This window comes from Lethenteron reissneri, chromosome 55 (genome assembly GCF_015708825.2).
Source record: "Lethenteron reissneri isolate LAM-NWPU_2019-01 chromosome 55, ASM1570882v1, whole genome shotgun sequence".
Taxonomy (NCBI): Eukaryota; Metazoa; Chordata; class Hyperoartia; order Petromyzontiformes; family Petromyzontidae; genus Lethenteron; species Lethenteron reissneri.
In genome coordinates, this window is record NC_083833.1 from 246575 (window position 1) to 262429 (window position 15855).

The window sequence follows — 15855 nt, forward strand, 5'->3', positions numbered from 1 at the left end:
TGTACACGCCGTATAACACGTTTGGAATCGACGGAAGTTAAATTGGTACTTACGAACAAATCTACTTACGAACAGTCCCCTGGAACCCAACTCGGTCGTGGGATGTGTAAACAAGACATTCTTAGCACCGGAGCTTGGCCTCCCCTAGGTCGACTCAGCCTCAAATGAGTTTCCAGGTGCGGTACGCAGCGAGCGTCGCCGCTGGGGAGACAAAGGCGGTCGGTAGAGGGGTCATGGGGGAGGATGAGGCTTGTCAGCGATCTGCCCGTACCGTGATGATGGTCCTGATGATGATGGTACTGATGGTGGTGATGATAATGGTGCTGATGGTGGTGTTAGTGATTGATGATGGTACTGATGATGATGGTACTGATGATGATGGTGGTACTGATGATGATGGTTCTGATGATGATGGTGGTACTGATGATGATGATGGTACTGATGATGATGGTGGTACTGATGATGATGGTGGTACTGATGATGATGGTGGTACTGATGATCATGATACTGATGGTGGTGATGATGATGGTGCTGATGGTGGTGTTAGTGATGATGATGATGGTACTGATGATGATGATGATGGTGGTACTGATGATGATGGTGGTACTGATGATGATGATGGTGGTACTGATGATGATGATGGTGGTACTGATGATGATGGTACTGATGATGGTACTGATGATGATGATAGTACTGATGATGATGATGAGGGTGGTACTGATGATGATCATGATTGTTCTGATGATCATGGTACTGATGATGATGGTGCTAATGGTGGTGTTAGTGATGATGATGGTACTGATGATGGTACTGATGATGATGGTACTGATGATGATGGTACTGATGGTGGTGATGATGATGGTGCTGATGGTGGTGTTACTGATGATGATGGTACTGATGATGATGGTTCTGATAATGATGGTACTGATGATGATGATGATGGTACTGATGATGATGGTACTGATGATGGTGGTACTGATGATGATGGTACTGATGATGATGGTACTGATGATGATGGTACTGATAATGATGATGGTACTGATGATGCTGCTCCTGATGTTGCTGATGATGTTGCTGCTGCTGATGATGATGTTGCTGATGATGTTGCTGATGATGATGTTGCTGCTGCTGATGATATTGCCACTGATGATGTTGTTGATGATGATTCTGCTGCTGATGATGATGTTGCTGCTGATGATGTTGCTGATGATTATGATGTTGCTGATGATGACGTTGCTGCTGATGATGGTGTGTGTGTGCGCAGCGCCTAGTGGAGGCCGCTGAAGAGGCGAACATGAACCACACCTACGACGAAAACCTCGAGGTGAGGTCGCCCCCTCGGCTCCCCCCCCCCCCGGGCCTCCTGGGTCCCGTGGGGTGCGTGGGTCACGTGGGGTGCGTGGGTCACGTGGGGTGCGTGGGTCACGTGGGGTGCGTGGGTCACGTGAGTCCCGTGGGGTCCCCCGGGGGTGTCCATGGGCGCAGTTGCACCGCCTGCACACTTTGTTGGTGGCCGCCTCAAATGAGATCCCGGTGCGGTGTGAAAACATCGCCACTGGGGAGAGACAAAGGCGATAGGGTGTGGTGCTGCCCGCCCACCCTCGTGTGCCACATTGCCGGCCTTCATAGCAACTGCTCGCGAACAGCACAGCCCTTGCCCCAAGCAGCTTGTGAAGGCTACACAGGGGATCTTTGTCTTTGTGGGAGTGAGCGGGCGAGCGTGCGTGTGATAGACGTGGGTGGTGCTCAGTGCAGTGGGGTGATGGGACACGCACCTCGCGGGGGGAGACGGTGAGCGTTGTGTCGATTCAGCAGTGAGAGTGTGTGTGTGTGTGCGTATCCCTGCGTGTGAGAGTGTGTGCGTGTGGGTGTGTGCGTGTGGGTGTCCCTGTGTGTGCGTGTGGGTGTCCCTGTATGTGCGTGTGGGTGTGTGCGTGTGGAGGGCTCGCCTTCCCATCAACCAGAGGCGAGGAGTGGTGGTCGTGGTTATTTATGCCCCCACTGAAGACGGACATCCGTGGAGGGATGCAGGCAAGGCCGATGAGTCAGATGCCTTCTATGACCTCCTGTCACAGGTACTGGCTAAAGTGGCCACTCGGGACAGAGTCATCTTGTTGGGTGACTTCAATGCCCGAGTTGATCATGATGCTGGCGCCTGATCTGGAGTGATTGGAAGGCATGGGCCAGATAAGCTCAATAACAACGGCAGGAGGCTGCTAGATTTTTGTGCAGCCCATGGGCTTGTAATTACCAACACGCTGTTCCGGCATCGGCACATCCACACAACATCATAGATGCATGCCGGGTCCAAGCAAGAACATTTGCTGGACTACATAGTTACGGAACAGCGGATGCGAGCCCATGTCCTTGACAACAGGACCTACCGTGAATCTGATCTGCCCACTGACCATCGACTTGTCATCTGTAAGATGCGCCTACCATTCTTCCACTCCAGTGGTGGGTGTACACCCAGGACCCCATTCACACCCTTAGTGGCATGGTCTCAGCTAGCTGATCATCGCTCGCGGCTGGGGTTGGCATCGTCCCCCACTCCTCCAGATGTCGAGGGGAAATGGGCAGGTTTAGGACTGTGGCTCATGCAGCTGCAATGGCTGCTTTGGGTACACGGTCCAGACCTCCTAAGAGACCCTGGCTGACAGATGAGGTGTTGAGTCAGTGACAGGCTACACGGGGGGTTTTTATCCTTGTTTTCAGTACCCATCCTCTCGTATTTCACAGTGGCAGCCTTCATTGATGCAACTCGCTAGCAGCACTTTCCGCAACAGCCCGTTGAGGCTACACGGGGGATCTTTGTCTGTGTGTCTGTGTGTCGCAGTACCCCTACTACACGGCGCTGAGCATGCAGGACGAGAGAGACAACTACGGCCTTGAGCTGGGCCTGGAGCCCAACGAGCACTACAACAACATGTCGGTGAACACGAGCCTCAGCGGGGTGCAGGTGCCCACCAACGTCTACAACAAGGGTGAGGCGCGCGCTCACCGCTCGCCCCCAACGCTCACCGCTCGCCCCCCGCGACGCTCGCCCTGCCATGCTCACACCCCACCGCTACGCTCAATAAGCGGCATGGATACCAACACAATAACCTGTGTGCCCACCTGTACACTTACCTGTACGCCTATCTGTACTCTCAGCTGTATGCCTACTTGTTCACTCACAAGTTAGATTCCCGCTCGCAGCCAACAGCAGTGGCGATTACATGAACCGGTCCCAGGTCCTGGGCCTATGTTGCGGTGTGTAATACACAAACATAGCAATCACCAGCACTGGGGAAGACAAAGGCGGCCGGGTGTGCGTGGTCCCGACCAGCCTGTCCAGCTCACAGGACAGGCGGCCACGGTAGCAGCCTTCATAAGCGCTGCTCTTGTGCCCACGAAGTGCTCTGCCTCATTGGGCGACATGTGGAGTTTGCGTCTTGTGGTGTGCAGAGGAGGTCGTGGATTCAATCCCGACTCTGACGATGTCTGTTGCATATCTGGAGTTTGCGTGTCTCTCACTCTCATCATCATTACGGTGGCTCATAGATGTTTACTACCTCGCCTGGTATGTAGGAGGTCGTGGGTTCCATCCCGACCCTAATGATGGCTGCTGTATATTTGGAGTTTGCATGTCTCTCTCTCTTATCATCATGACGGTGCTTAGGATATATTAACTACCTCGCATGATATGAAGGAGGTCGTGGCTTTGATCTCGACCCTAACGCTTTCTGTATACAGGTAGTCCCCGAGTTACGATGGTCCGACTTACGATATTTTCGACTTACGATGGGGTCGTCGTAACGCATCTCCATCGTAAGTAGAGGACTACCTGTAGTTGGAGTTTCTGTCTCTCTCTCCGTGGTGGTCGCGGGGATTTTTCTCCAGGTCCTCCTCTGGCTTTTTCCCCTCCACATTTGAGAATCGAATCCCGCGTTGATAGACAATATTCGGCTGCTGCTTTAACTGACGACGCGATGACGACGATGAGCCACCCCGAGGTCGACTCAAATGAGTGCCTGGTTTGAAGCGGTGCGTGCTAAAGCATCGCCACTCCCGGCCACCACCATCACGAGTGACGATTATCTGAACCGGTCCTGGGCCTCCCCTCGGTCGACTGGGCCTTAAATGAGTATCTGGTGCGGTGTGTAAGAAACATTGCTACTGGGGAGACAAAGGCGGCCGGGCGTGGTGTTGGCCACCCACTCTGTCCTTCGTGTGCCACAGTGCCGGCCTTCAGAGGCGCTGCTGCTTGCTAACAGCACTTGCCTCGGCAGTCTGTTGCAGGCTATACGGGGGGTCTTTGTCTTTGTGTCACCCCGGCTAATAAATGGGGGGGGGGGGGGCTGCCTTGCTCGTCTGCCGATAAGGGGGACCCGGGGAGCGAGGAAGGGGAGATGGGGGAGGAGGAGTGGGGGGGGGGAGGAGTGGGGGGGCGAGGACGAGGGAGGGGGGACAGGAGGAGATGGATGAGAGGGGAGAGGAGGGGCAGAGGGAGGAGGAGGGCGAGGAAGAGGCGGCGGTTGGAGGTGGGGAGCAGGTGGGGGAAGGAGGGAAGAGGAAGATGGTGGAGGGGCGGGGCTCCGATCAGCGTTAGATCTGCCACTGCTGTTGACCAGCGGAGAGAGAGGAGACAGGCGAGATATATGGAGAGAGGGGGAGAGAGAGTGTGGGGAGACAGAGAGAGACGTGGAGAGACTTTTGACTTTTAAACCGCTTTTATTGCCGTCAGCAGCAACAGTACTGGATGCGATTTCGATGCGAAACACAAAGTCACTAGCAAAAAAATGACCCAAATACAAAAAACCCGTCACGTGGTGGTGGTCGTCGTGCACGCCCCCGACGACCGAGCACGTGAGAAGGTGAACAGGAGGGTGCCGCTCACGCTGGTACAGAGAGGGGGGCTTTTCCGGCCCCCCAGCGTTCGAAGAAGACGCGCAAAGCGCCACCGGCATGCGAGTGGTACGCGGCGCGCTCCAACTGGAGCCGCGCCTTGAGCAGACCCCTGAACACTGGAAGCACCACAGAGCAGCCGTCAGCGTCGCCTTGCAGCATCTGTATCCTTGTGCACCGCCATCTTCGCTTGGGCGCAGACGATGTTGGAAACGTGGAGAGAGAGTGGACAGCGAGCTATAGACACCCGGTTCACAAAAGCAAACACACGAACACAAACCTCAGGAAAGATTTTTTTAAATGGGCAATAATAACTATCTACGTGGCTTTACCGAAAGACCCAAAGAAGACAATAATAATAAGTAGTCGAAGATGGAAAGTGTTCCACGGTATTGTTGGACTAACAGTTCTTCAATGTTTCATATGGAGACTAGCTTTACTACCCGGCTTCGCCCGGGACTTGTATCCGCCACGGCCGGCCGCCTTTGTCTCCCCAGTGGCGATGTTAATACGCTACAGCAGTTACTCGTTTGAGGCAGAGTCGACCTAGGGGAGGTTCAAATAATCTTGACCGGTGGTGGCCATGAGCGGGAATCAAACTCGGTTCGCCGGGTTGGTAGCGCAGCGTAGCGTTAAGCACTACACCCACCGCTCCTCACACACCACACACGCACAGACACACACACAGACACACGCAGACACACACAGACAGACACACACACACAGACAGCACGCTAACCACTACACTACCGCTCCCCACACACCACACACGCACACACACACAGACACACACACACAGACACAGGCAGCACGCTAAGCACTACACTACCGTTCCCCCTACACAACACACGCGCGCGCGTCCATAGGTACACATACACGCGCTTGCTGCAGACACACACATACACACACATACATACACGCAGACACACATACACACAAACACACATACATACACACAAACACATACACAATACACACACATACATGCAGACACACATACAGACACATAACACACATACATACACACACATACATACACAGAAAGACACACACACATACATAGACACACACATACATACACACAAACACATGCACACACGTACATACACACATACATACAGACACGCAGACATACACATAAAAACATAGAAAAAGCCACGTACATACACACACACACAAACACATACACACACATACATACACACAATACATACAGACACACAGACATACACATAAACACATACACACATACACATGACCCGGCTTCGCCCGGGACTTGGATCCACGATGCCCGGCCGCCTTTGTCTCCCCAGTGACGATGTTCACACACGACAGCAGTTACGCGTTTGAGGCTGAGTCGACGTAGGGGAGGCCCAGGTCCGTTTCAAATAATCGTCAGCGGTGGTGGGCGTGAGTTGGAATCGAACTGGGGTCGCTCAACCAGCTTAATGACTATTAGTACAAAGAACATATAAAGAATCGATTATAATAACCAGGCTACAGTCCACATGATAGACTGCCAGTACACGCACTCAGCTTCATAAGCAGGCTAGAGTGTACATGATAGAGTGGCGGTACTCAGCACACATACATACACACACATACATACACAGAAAGACACACATACATAGACACACACATACATACACACAAACACATGCACACACGTACATACACACATACATACAGACACGCAGACATACACATAAAAACATAGAAAAAAACCCACATACATACACACACACAAACACATATACACACATACATACACACATACATACAGACACACAGACATACACATAAACACATACACACATACACATGACCCGGCTTCGGCCGGGACTTGGATCCACGATGCCCGGCCGCCTTTGTCTCCCCAGTGACGATGTTCACACACGACAGCAGTTACGCGTTTTTGGCTGAGTCGACGTAGGGGAGGCCCAGGTCCGTTTCAAATAATCGTCAGCGGTGGTGGGCGTGAGTTGGAATCGAACTGGGGTCGCTCAACCAGCTTAATGACTATTAGTACAAAGAACATATAAAGAATCGATTATAATAACCAGGCTACAGTCCACATGATAGACTGCCAGTACACGCACTCAGCTTCATAAGCAGGCTAGAGTGTACATGATAGAGTGGCGGTACTCAGCACACATACATACACACACATACATACACAGAAAGACACACATACATAGACACACACATACATACACACAAACACATGCACACACGTACATACACACATACATACAGACACGCAGACATACACATAAAAACATAGAAAAAAACCCACATACATACACACACACAAACACATATACACACATACATACACACATACATACAGACACACAGACATACACATAAACACATACACACATACACATGACCCGGCTTCGGCCGGGACTTGGATCCACGATGCCCGGCCGCCTTTGTCTCCCCAGTGACGATGTTCACACACGACAGCAGTTACGCGTTTTTGGCTGAGTCGACGTAGGGGAGGCCCAGGTCCGTTTCAAATAATCGTCAGCGGTGGTGGGCGTGAGTTGGAATCGAACTGGGGTCGCTCAACCAGCTTAATGACTATTAGTACAAAGAACATATAAAGAATCGATTAATAACCAGGCTACAGTCCACATGATAGACTGCCAGTACACGCACTCAGCTTCATAAGCAGGCTAGAGTGTACATGATAGAGTGGCGGTACTCAGCACACATACATACACACACATACATACACAGAAAGACACACATACATAGACACACACATACATACACACAAACACATGCACACACGTACATACACACATACATACAGACACGCAGACATACACATAAAAACATAGAAAAAAACCCACATACATACACACACACAAACACATATACACACATACATACACACATACATACAGACACACAGACATACACATAAACACATACACACATACACATGACCCGGCTTCGGCCGGGACTTGGATCCACGATGCCCGGCCGCCTTTGTCTCCCCAGTGACGATGTTCACACACGACAGCAGTTACGCGTTTTTGGCTGAGTCGACGTAGGGGAGGCCCAGGTCCGTTTCAAATAATCGTCAGCGGTGGTGGGCGTGAGTTGGAATCGAACTGGGGTCGCTCAACCAGCTTAATGACTATTTGTACAAAGAACATATAAAGAATCGATTATAATAACCAGGCTACAGTCCACATTCTAGACTGCCAGTACACGCACTCAGCTTCAAAAGCAGGCTAGAGTGTACATGATAGAGTGGCAGTACGCTCACCGAGTTTAATAAGCAGGCTACAGTCTACATGATAGACAGGCAGTACGCTGACCCAGCTTAATCGATTATAATAACCAGGCTACAGTCCACATTCTAGACTGCCAGTACACGCAGTCAGCTTCATAAGCAGGCTAGAGTGTACATGATAGAGTGGCAGTACGCTCACCGAGCTTAATAAGCAGGCTAGAGTCTACATGATAGACTGGCAGTACACTGACCCAGCTTAATGACTATTTGTACAGTGAACATTTAAGTAATCGATTTGGGTTTAAAAGTAATATTAATTGCACACATTGTGGTAGGGGTGGAGTGAAGAGTAGGAAAAACTTTGATGAATTGACCTCAGAGTGGCGTGGTGGGTGTCGAGGCCTAGTAGCGTGCAGAGCCTGCGGCCTCGCCTAAATTGTCCACCCGGCAGAGGCAGGGTACGGGTGGCGTGCCTTCCTTCCCCTCAGCGCTCCAACAATACTGTGTAATGGCAATTATTTAATTATTTAAGGAGCTTATGAAAGCGGCGAAGGCGTGGCTAGCCTTTGGCAGGGGCAACCACCGTCCAATGAAACTGCAGCCCTTGGCGAAGGCGTCGCTAGCCGTTGCCAGGTCCAATGAAAGCGGCGAAGGCGTCGCTAGCCGTTGCCAGGGGCAACCGGCGTCCAATGAAAGTGCGTATGGTCCGAAATCCACACACACACACACAGACAGACATGAACGATTTTATATATATAGATACGTTTGCTCTGTAACTTTGCCATCTTCCATTGGCATCTCCTGTTCTCATAGGTCCGTTCACGACCCAGCCAAGAGTGGTCTTGATTGCGTAGGGTCCATCACCTTCACTATTTATCACCTGCCATGGCTCCATTGCTTGGTGTGCATTAGTTCCTATCAGCAGGCCTACCTCTGTCTCAATGCGTGGGAGGTGCACTTCTCTCAGATAGGGCCATCTCTCAACATCTCTCAGCTGTAGTGGGATGTTTTCTTTCTTCACTGGAATGTCACTGTGGGTGAAGACTTTTGGCAGATCAATATAATCTCCCTCTTCAAGTCCACTCACTTCCAGGTCTGACAGGATATAGCTGTGTACTGACTTCTGCCCCATGGTTTGGAGAAGGATTTCAGTCTTCCTGCCTCTGACATTGAGTTGTTTCCTCAGGGTTTCAGTACAAAACGTCACTAAACTCCCTGGATCCATGAATCCATACGTCTCCACACTCTTCTCATTTATTTTGGATTTGATTATCACGGGAACAATGGCGAGAATAAGTGATCTGTCTCCAGCCCCAGTGTAGCCACAAGTTCCATGCTTAAGGGACACAATAGCACTTGAGGCTGTCTTCTCTTCAGAGTTGCCATCTTCATTCCTTTTAGAGGTGACACTGCTTTCTTTAATGACGTGCAGCATGCTTGGATGCTTCAAGTTACACTCTTGGCATATCATTCTTTTCCTACACTCCTTGCTAAGGTGCCCTTGTTTAAGGCATCCAAAGCAAAGTCCTCTTTTCTTCAGAAACTCAATTCTGTCTTTCTGTGGCTGTTCTTTGACCTTAATGCAACAACCCAGTGTGGTGTGATTCGCATTGCAGAACAAGCACGGCTTATGGAAGGCATTCGCAGGCTGGCCTTGTTTAACACGTAGGCTTTCGCGACCAATATCATGCATAATAGAGATTTTTTGGGTTAGATCGCCAACTAGTAAGGGTTGTCACGTAAACAGAACATGCCAATTCGTCACTAGTACAGCACTAGTGTGTAGTAGTGTATAGTGTAGTATGCTAGTACAGCACACCGGTGTGTTGGAGAGCCAAGCCACAACATTTACAATCTGAGTACCGTGACGTTTTGCCAGTAATTAGAACTAGCTTCATCAGGCGACAGCCAGATTTGTGAAGTCCACCTGTTTCGTTCCTTATATAGAGGCGTAGATGTGGTGACCACGTTTCTGCGCTCTTGCGCCACGTGGGCGGGGGGGGATTACTGAGGCAACGTAGATTATGTATTATGCAAGCCCTTTGAACTTGTCCTTCCTGTCTATTGTGTGCATTAAAATAGGCATATTACCGGTAATCCCTATTGAAGTACGCTGCCCTTTGTAGGCATGCATTTAAATAACGTGTTATTTGATGATTCGCTTCCATGCAGCACTAAGGCGGTAACTATCCGAACGGTTAAAGTAATTTTTATTTATTTTAATTTCGATAGATTCTCCAATTAGTCTTGGCCAGTAGAAGCTAGTTTTGCACAGAACTTCAACATTATCCAAATCAATTGAATGTCCTTGTAGGCACGCATGTTCTGCTACTGCTGATAGTTGTATTTGGGATTAACTGCACGTGTGGTAAATGTTATATTGGGCAAACAGGACGAATGATCAGCACGAGACTAAAATCCCGACTGTCCACTCGCTCCATCTGATTCTTCTCCTGGCTTCTTTTTTATACTGCCAGACCGGAAGTGATGTCAAGGGTTCAACCAACGGAACGTCTCACCAAGGGGGATTCTAAACAGTTGGAATATTCCAAGTCAAGTTTCCCCAATCTTCAAGAAATGTATGACAAATGTACATCAAATGTTCTACAACGCCAATTTCTGGGCCGAATATCCCTGGCATGTCCTCTTGCTACCCTAACTCGACCCTATCCCTACCCTAACCCTACCTTAACTCTACAATAACCCTACCCTAACCCTACCCTAACCCTACCCTAATCCTTCCTTATCTCTACCATAACCCTACCCTAACCCTACCCTAATCCTTCCCTATCCCTACCATAACCCTACCCTAACCCTACCCTAACCCTACCCTATCTTTACCCTAACCCTACCATAACCCTACCATAACCCTACCATAACCCTACCCTATCCTTACCCTAACCCTACCCTAACCCTACAATAACCCTACCCTAACCCTTCCCTATCCCTACCATAACCCTAACCTTTCCTTACCCGAACCCTAACCTAACCCTACCCTAACCATACCCGACCCAAGCCAAATACAAATATCCCCCGTATAGCCTTCAACACGATATTTGTGGCAAGTGATGTCAGCGAGCATCACCCACGAATGGCGGCAGGGCACATGAGGGAGTCATGTCGCCATCACCACGCCCGGCCGTATTTGTTTACCCAGTGGCGAAGATTACTATACACCGCAGCAGGTACTTCTTTGAGGCTGAGTCGACCCAGGGGGAAGCCCACACACCGGTTTAGATAATCGTCACTGGCGGTGCCGACAGCTGTTGAGTGGGAATTGAACTTTGGCTTTAACCCCTGCACCATCGATCCCTTCACCACAACCACCTCTGACCCGACCCCATGACCAAATGACTACACCACCCATTGACCTCACGACCCAATGAACTTACGACCCATTAACCCCACGACCCATTGACCTCACGACTCATCGACGCAACAACCCAACAACCCATTGACCTCACGACAATAACCCAAGGACCCATTGGCCCCTTGACTCCACAATCCATTGACCCCTTGACCCTACGATCCATTGACCCCACGATCCATTGACCCCCACGGCCCATTGACCCCAAGACCCATTAACCCCGAGACCCAACGACCCGTTGACACCGTGGCCTAATCACCCCACGGCCCATGACTCAATGACCCAATGAACCCACGACCCATTGACTCCTGACCAAATCCCCCCGTGTCCCCAAGTCCCAATGACCTCGTAACCCGATGACCCCACCCCCGTGACCCCGCAGACCCGGCCGTCATCAACGGTGCACTGTGGTCGTCAGCGCTGAACGCTGTCTTCGTGAACAACTCCCGGCGCGACCCCACGCTGACCTGGCAGTACTTCGGCAGCGTCGACGGATTCTTCCGCCAGTACCCGGGTGAGCAGGGGTGGGGTGAGCGGTGTGTGGTGAGCGGTGTGGGGTGAGCAGGGGCGGGATGAGCGGTGTGGGGTGAGCAGGGGCAGGGTGAGCGGTGGGTGAACGGTGCGGGGTGAGCGGTGCGGGGTGAGCAGTGAAGGGTGAGCGGTGCGGGGTGAGCGAGTGGGGTGAACGGACGGGGGGACCTCACCCCACTGGGAATTCCCTGTCTGCCTGTAGCTCTCTTTGCGTCTCTGTCTGCCGATCGATCTGTCTCTGTCTCTCTATATATCTGTCTTGCGTGTCTCTCTCTATCTCTCTCTCTCTGTCTCTCTGTGATTCAGGAGTGAAGTGGGAGGCCGATGAAAACTCAGAAGGAGGCGTCATTGAGTACGACTGCAGGAACAGAGGATGGTGAGTGATGGTGATGGGGGTGGTGGGGGTGAGTGATGGTGATGATGGGGGTGAGTGATGGTGATGGGGGTGGTGATGGCGATGATGATGGTGAGTGGTGGTAATGGTGATGGTGGGGGTGGTGATGGTGATGGTGGTGGGGGTGGTGATGATGATGGGGGTGGTGATGGTGATGATGGGGGTGAGTGATGGTGATGATGATGGGGTGGTGATGGTGATGATGATGGGGGTGGTGATGATGGGGGTGGTGATGATGATTGGGGTGGGGGTGGGAGTGGTGATGGTGGTGGTGGTGGTGGGGGTGGTGATGGTCAAGGGGGGGGGGTGATGATGATGATGATGCTGGGTGTGAGTGATGGTGATGGGGGTGGTGATGGTGATGGGGGTGGTGATGGTAATGGGGTTGTGAATGTGATAATGGGGGTGAGTGATGGTGATGGGGGTGGTGATGATGATGGGGGTGGTGATGGTGATGATGGGGGTGGTGATGATGATGATGATGGGGGTGGGGGTGGGAGTGGTGATGGTGGTGGTGGGGGTGGTGATGATGATGGGTGTGAGTGATGGTGATGGGGGTGGTGATGGTGATGGGGGTGGTGATGGTGATGGGGGTGGTGATGGTGATGGGGTTGTGAATGTGATGATGGGGGTGATGGTGATGATGGTGGTGAGTGATGGTGATGGGGGTGGTGAGTGATGGTCATGGTGATGGGGGTGGTGATGGTGATGTATGCAGTCATGGTGTTGATGGTGGTGGTGATCGATCGACTTGTAATGGTGAGCTCCACCTTCTCGCTCCACCTCCCACCTCTGCCGCTTTCGCTCCACCTTCTCGTCGCTTGTCCACCTCGTCGCTCCTCCTTGTCGCCAGGTTCATCCAGGCGTCCACGTCTCCCAAGGACGTCGTCATCCTGGTGGACGTGAGTGGCAGCATGAAGGGCCTGCGCATGACCATCGCCAAGCGCACCGTCATCTCGATCCTGGAGACGCTCGGAGACAATGACTTCTTCAACATCATCGGGGTGAGGGCCATGAGTGAGCGTGAGGTGAATGAGTGTGAGTGAATGAGTGTGAGGTGAATGAGTGTGAGTGAGGTGAATGAGTGTGAGTGAGGTGAATGAGTGAGAGTGAGGTGAATGAGTGAGAGTGAGGTGAATGAGTGAGAGTGAGGTGAATGAGTGAGAGTGAGGTGAATGAGTGTGAGTGAGGTGAATGAGTGTGAGTGAGGTGAATGAGTGTGAGGTGAATGAGTGTGAGTGAGGTGAATGAGTGAGAGTGAGGTGAATGAGTGTGAGTGAGGTGAATGAGTGTGAGTGAGGTGAATGAGTGTGAGTGAGGTGAATGAGTGTGAGTGAGGTGAATGAGTGTGAGTGAGGTGAATGAGTGAGGTGAATGAGTGTGAGTGAAGTGAATGAGTGTGAGTGAGGTGAATGAGTGACGTGAATGAGTGTGAGTGAGGTGAATGAGTGACGTGAATGAGTGTGAGTGAGGTGAATGAGTGTGAGTGAGGTGAATGAGTGAGGTGAATGAGTGTGAGTGACGTGAATGAGTGTGAGTGAGGTGAATGAGTGAGTGAGGTGAATGAGTGTGAGTGAGGTGAATGAGTGTGAGTGAGGTGAATGAGTGAGGTGAATGAGTGTGAGTGAAGTGAATGAGTGAGAGTGAGGTGAATGAGTGTGAGTGAGGTGAATGAGTGAGGACCATGTGTGTGAGGTGAATGAGTGTGAGTGAGGTGAATGAGTGAGGACCATGAGTGTGAGTGAGGTGAATGAGTGTGAGTGGGGTCAGTAGGTCAATGTGTGTGTCTGTGTGTGTGTGTGAGAGCGTTGCTGTATTCGTGAGCGATGGTGTCGTGAGTAGCAGTGCAATACACTACCAAACCGGCTAAACGGCTTCGATTCCCGCTCACGGCCACCATGATCACTCATGACGATTATCTGAACCGGTCATGGGCCTACCCTCGGTCGTTTCAGCCTCAAATGAGTACCTGATGCTGTGTGTAATAAACATCGCCACTGGGGAGACAAAGGCGGCCGGGCGTTGTGTTGGCAACCCAATCCCTCGTGTGACGTTCCGGCCTCCATAGGTGCTCGCGAGCAGCACTTGCACCGACAGGCTGTGGAGGCTATATGGGGACTCTTGCCTTTGTTGTGGTGAGTGAGTGGTAGTGTAGTGTCTAGCGCTGCACTGCGCTATGAGCCTGGCGACCCAAGTTCGATTTCCACTCATGGCCTGCAACTAGGTTGACTCAGCCTCAAATGAGTACCTGATGCGGTGTGTAATAAACATCGCCACTGGGGAGACAAAGGCGGCCGGGCATGGTGTTGGCAACCCACTGCCTCGTGTGCCACCGTTGCCGGCCTTGATAGGCGCTGCTCACGACCAGCACTTTCCCCAGCGCTCTGCTGAGGCTGCAGGGGGATCTTTGTCTGTGCGTGTTGAGTGCAGTACAACGACTTCCTGCACTACGTCGAGCCGTGCCTCAACGAGACGCTGGTGCAGGCCGACCGTGACAATCGTGAGGTAAGCACACACACAACAACAACCGCCATTCGCCACTAAGTGGCGGTGACGTCACCACGACGCTTGTGCCAGGCCAAGTGCACCTTGAGGCCACGTGAAGTGTCAAACGCCCGCTGGCAGGAGGTCACGGGGCAGACCCAGCAGGTGCCACGGGTCGACTGACCGAGATGACCGAGATGACTGGCTGATGCACCACCTGTGCCCCTTACTGTACCAACTTGCTGTGCTTTAGCCACCCGGCGCTCCGCTCGTTGTGAGCGTCGCTCCTCCGCCCTCCGTTGTTGTTGGAGGGCGACTGCCTCCAACTGCCCAGTAGCGTCCTTCAAGAGCCTCCTCCACTGAGGCCGATCTTGACACCGCTGGTACCAGTCATCGGCAAGTCCACTGAGCTCCACGTCCTCCTGTACCACATCACTCCATCCCTTCTCTAGCCCGTGCTACGCCTGTTTAGCCCCCTCGATCCGGCCGAACAAAAGCTGTTTAGGCATGCGGTGGCTGGGCATGCGAGCTACATGACCCAGCACACTGACTGACCCACACTCACCCACTCTCACTCGCCCACTCACCCACTCACCCACTCACCCACTCTCACCCACACTCATTCATCCTCACTCTCACCCACCCTAACTCTAACTCTCACCCACCCTCACTCGCACCCACCCTCACTCGCTCACACTCACTCACATTCACCCTCACCCACTGAATCACCCACCCTCACTCACGCTCATTCACCCACACTCATCCACACTCACCCTCACTTACCCACACTCACCCACACTCACTCACCCTCACTCACTCACCCACACTCACTCACCCTCATCCTCACTCGCTAACACTCACTCACCCACTCACCCACACTCACCCACACTCACTCACACTCACTCACACTCACTCACCCTCACCTCCTCACCCACCCTCACT

General features: G+C 52.0%; 1 protein-coding gene across 3 annotated transcripts in view; it reads left to right on the top strand.

Moving 5' to 3' along the window:
* Positions 1-15855, top strand: part of LOC133356632 (voltage-dependent calcium channel subunit alpha-2/delta-3-like) — a 148985-nt gene that overhangs the window by 43452 nt on the left and 89678 nt on the right. For all 3 annotated transcript variants that reach the window (XM_061574253.1, XM_061574254.1, XM_061574255.1), the window contains exons 4-9: positions 1265-1324; positions 2837-2984; positions 11887-12018; positions 12342-12411; positions 13283-13433; positions 14860-14934. In XM_061574253.1, the coding sequence (XP_061430237.1) occupies positions 1265-1324; positions 2837-2984; positions 11887-12018; positions 12342-12411; positions 13283-13433; positions 14860-14934 (636 nt within the window). The remainder of the gene's footprint in view (positions 1-1264; positions 1325-2836; positions 2985-11886; positions 12019-12341; positions 12412-13282; positions 13434-14859; positions 14935-15855) is intronic.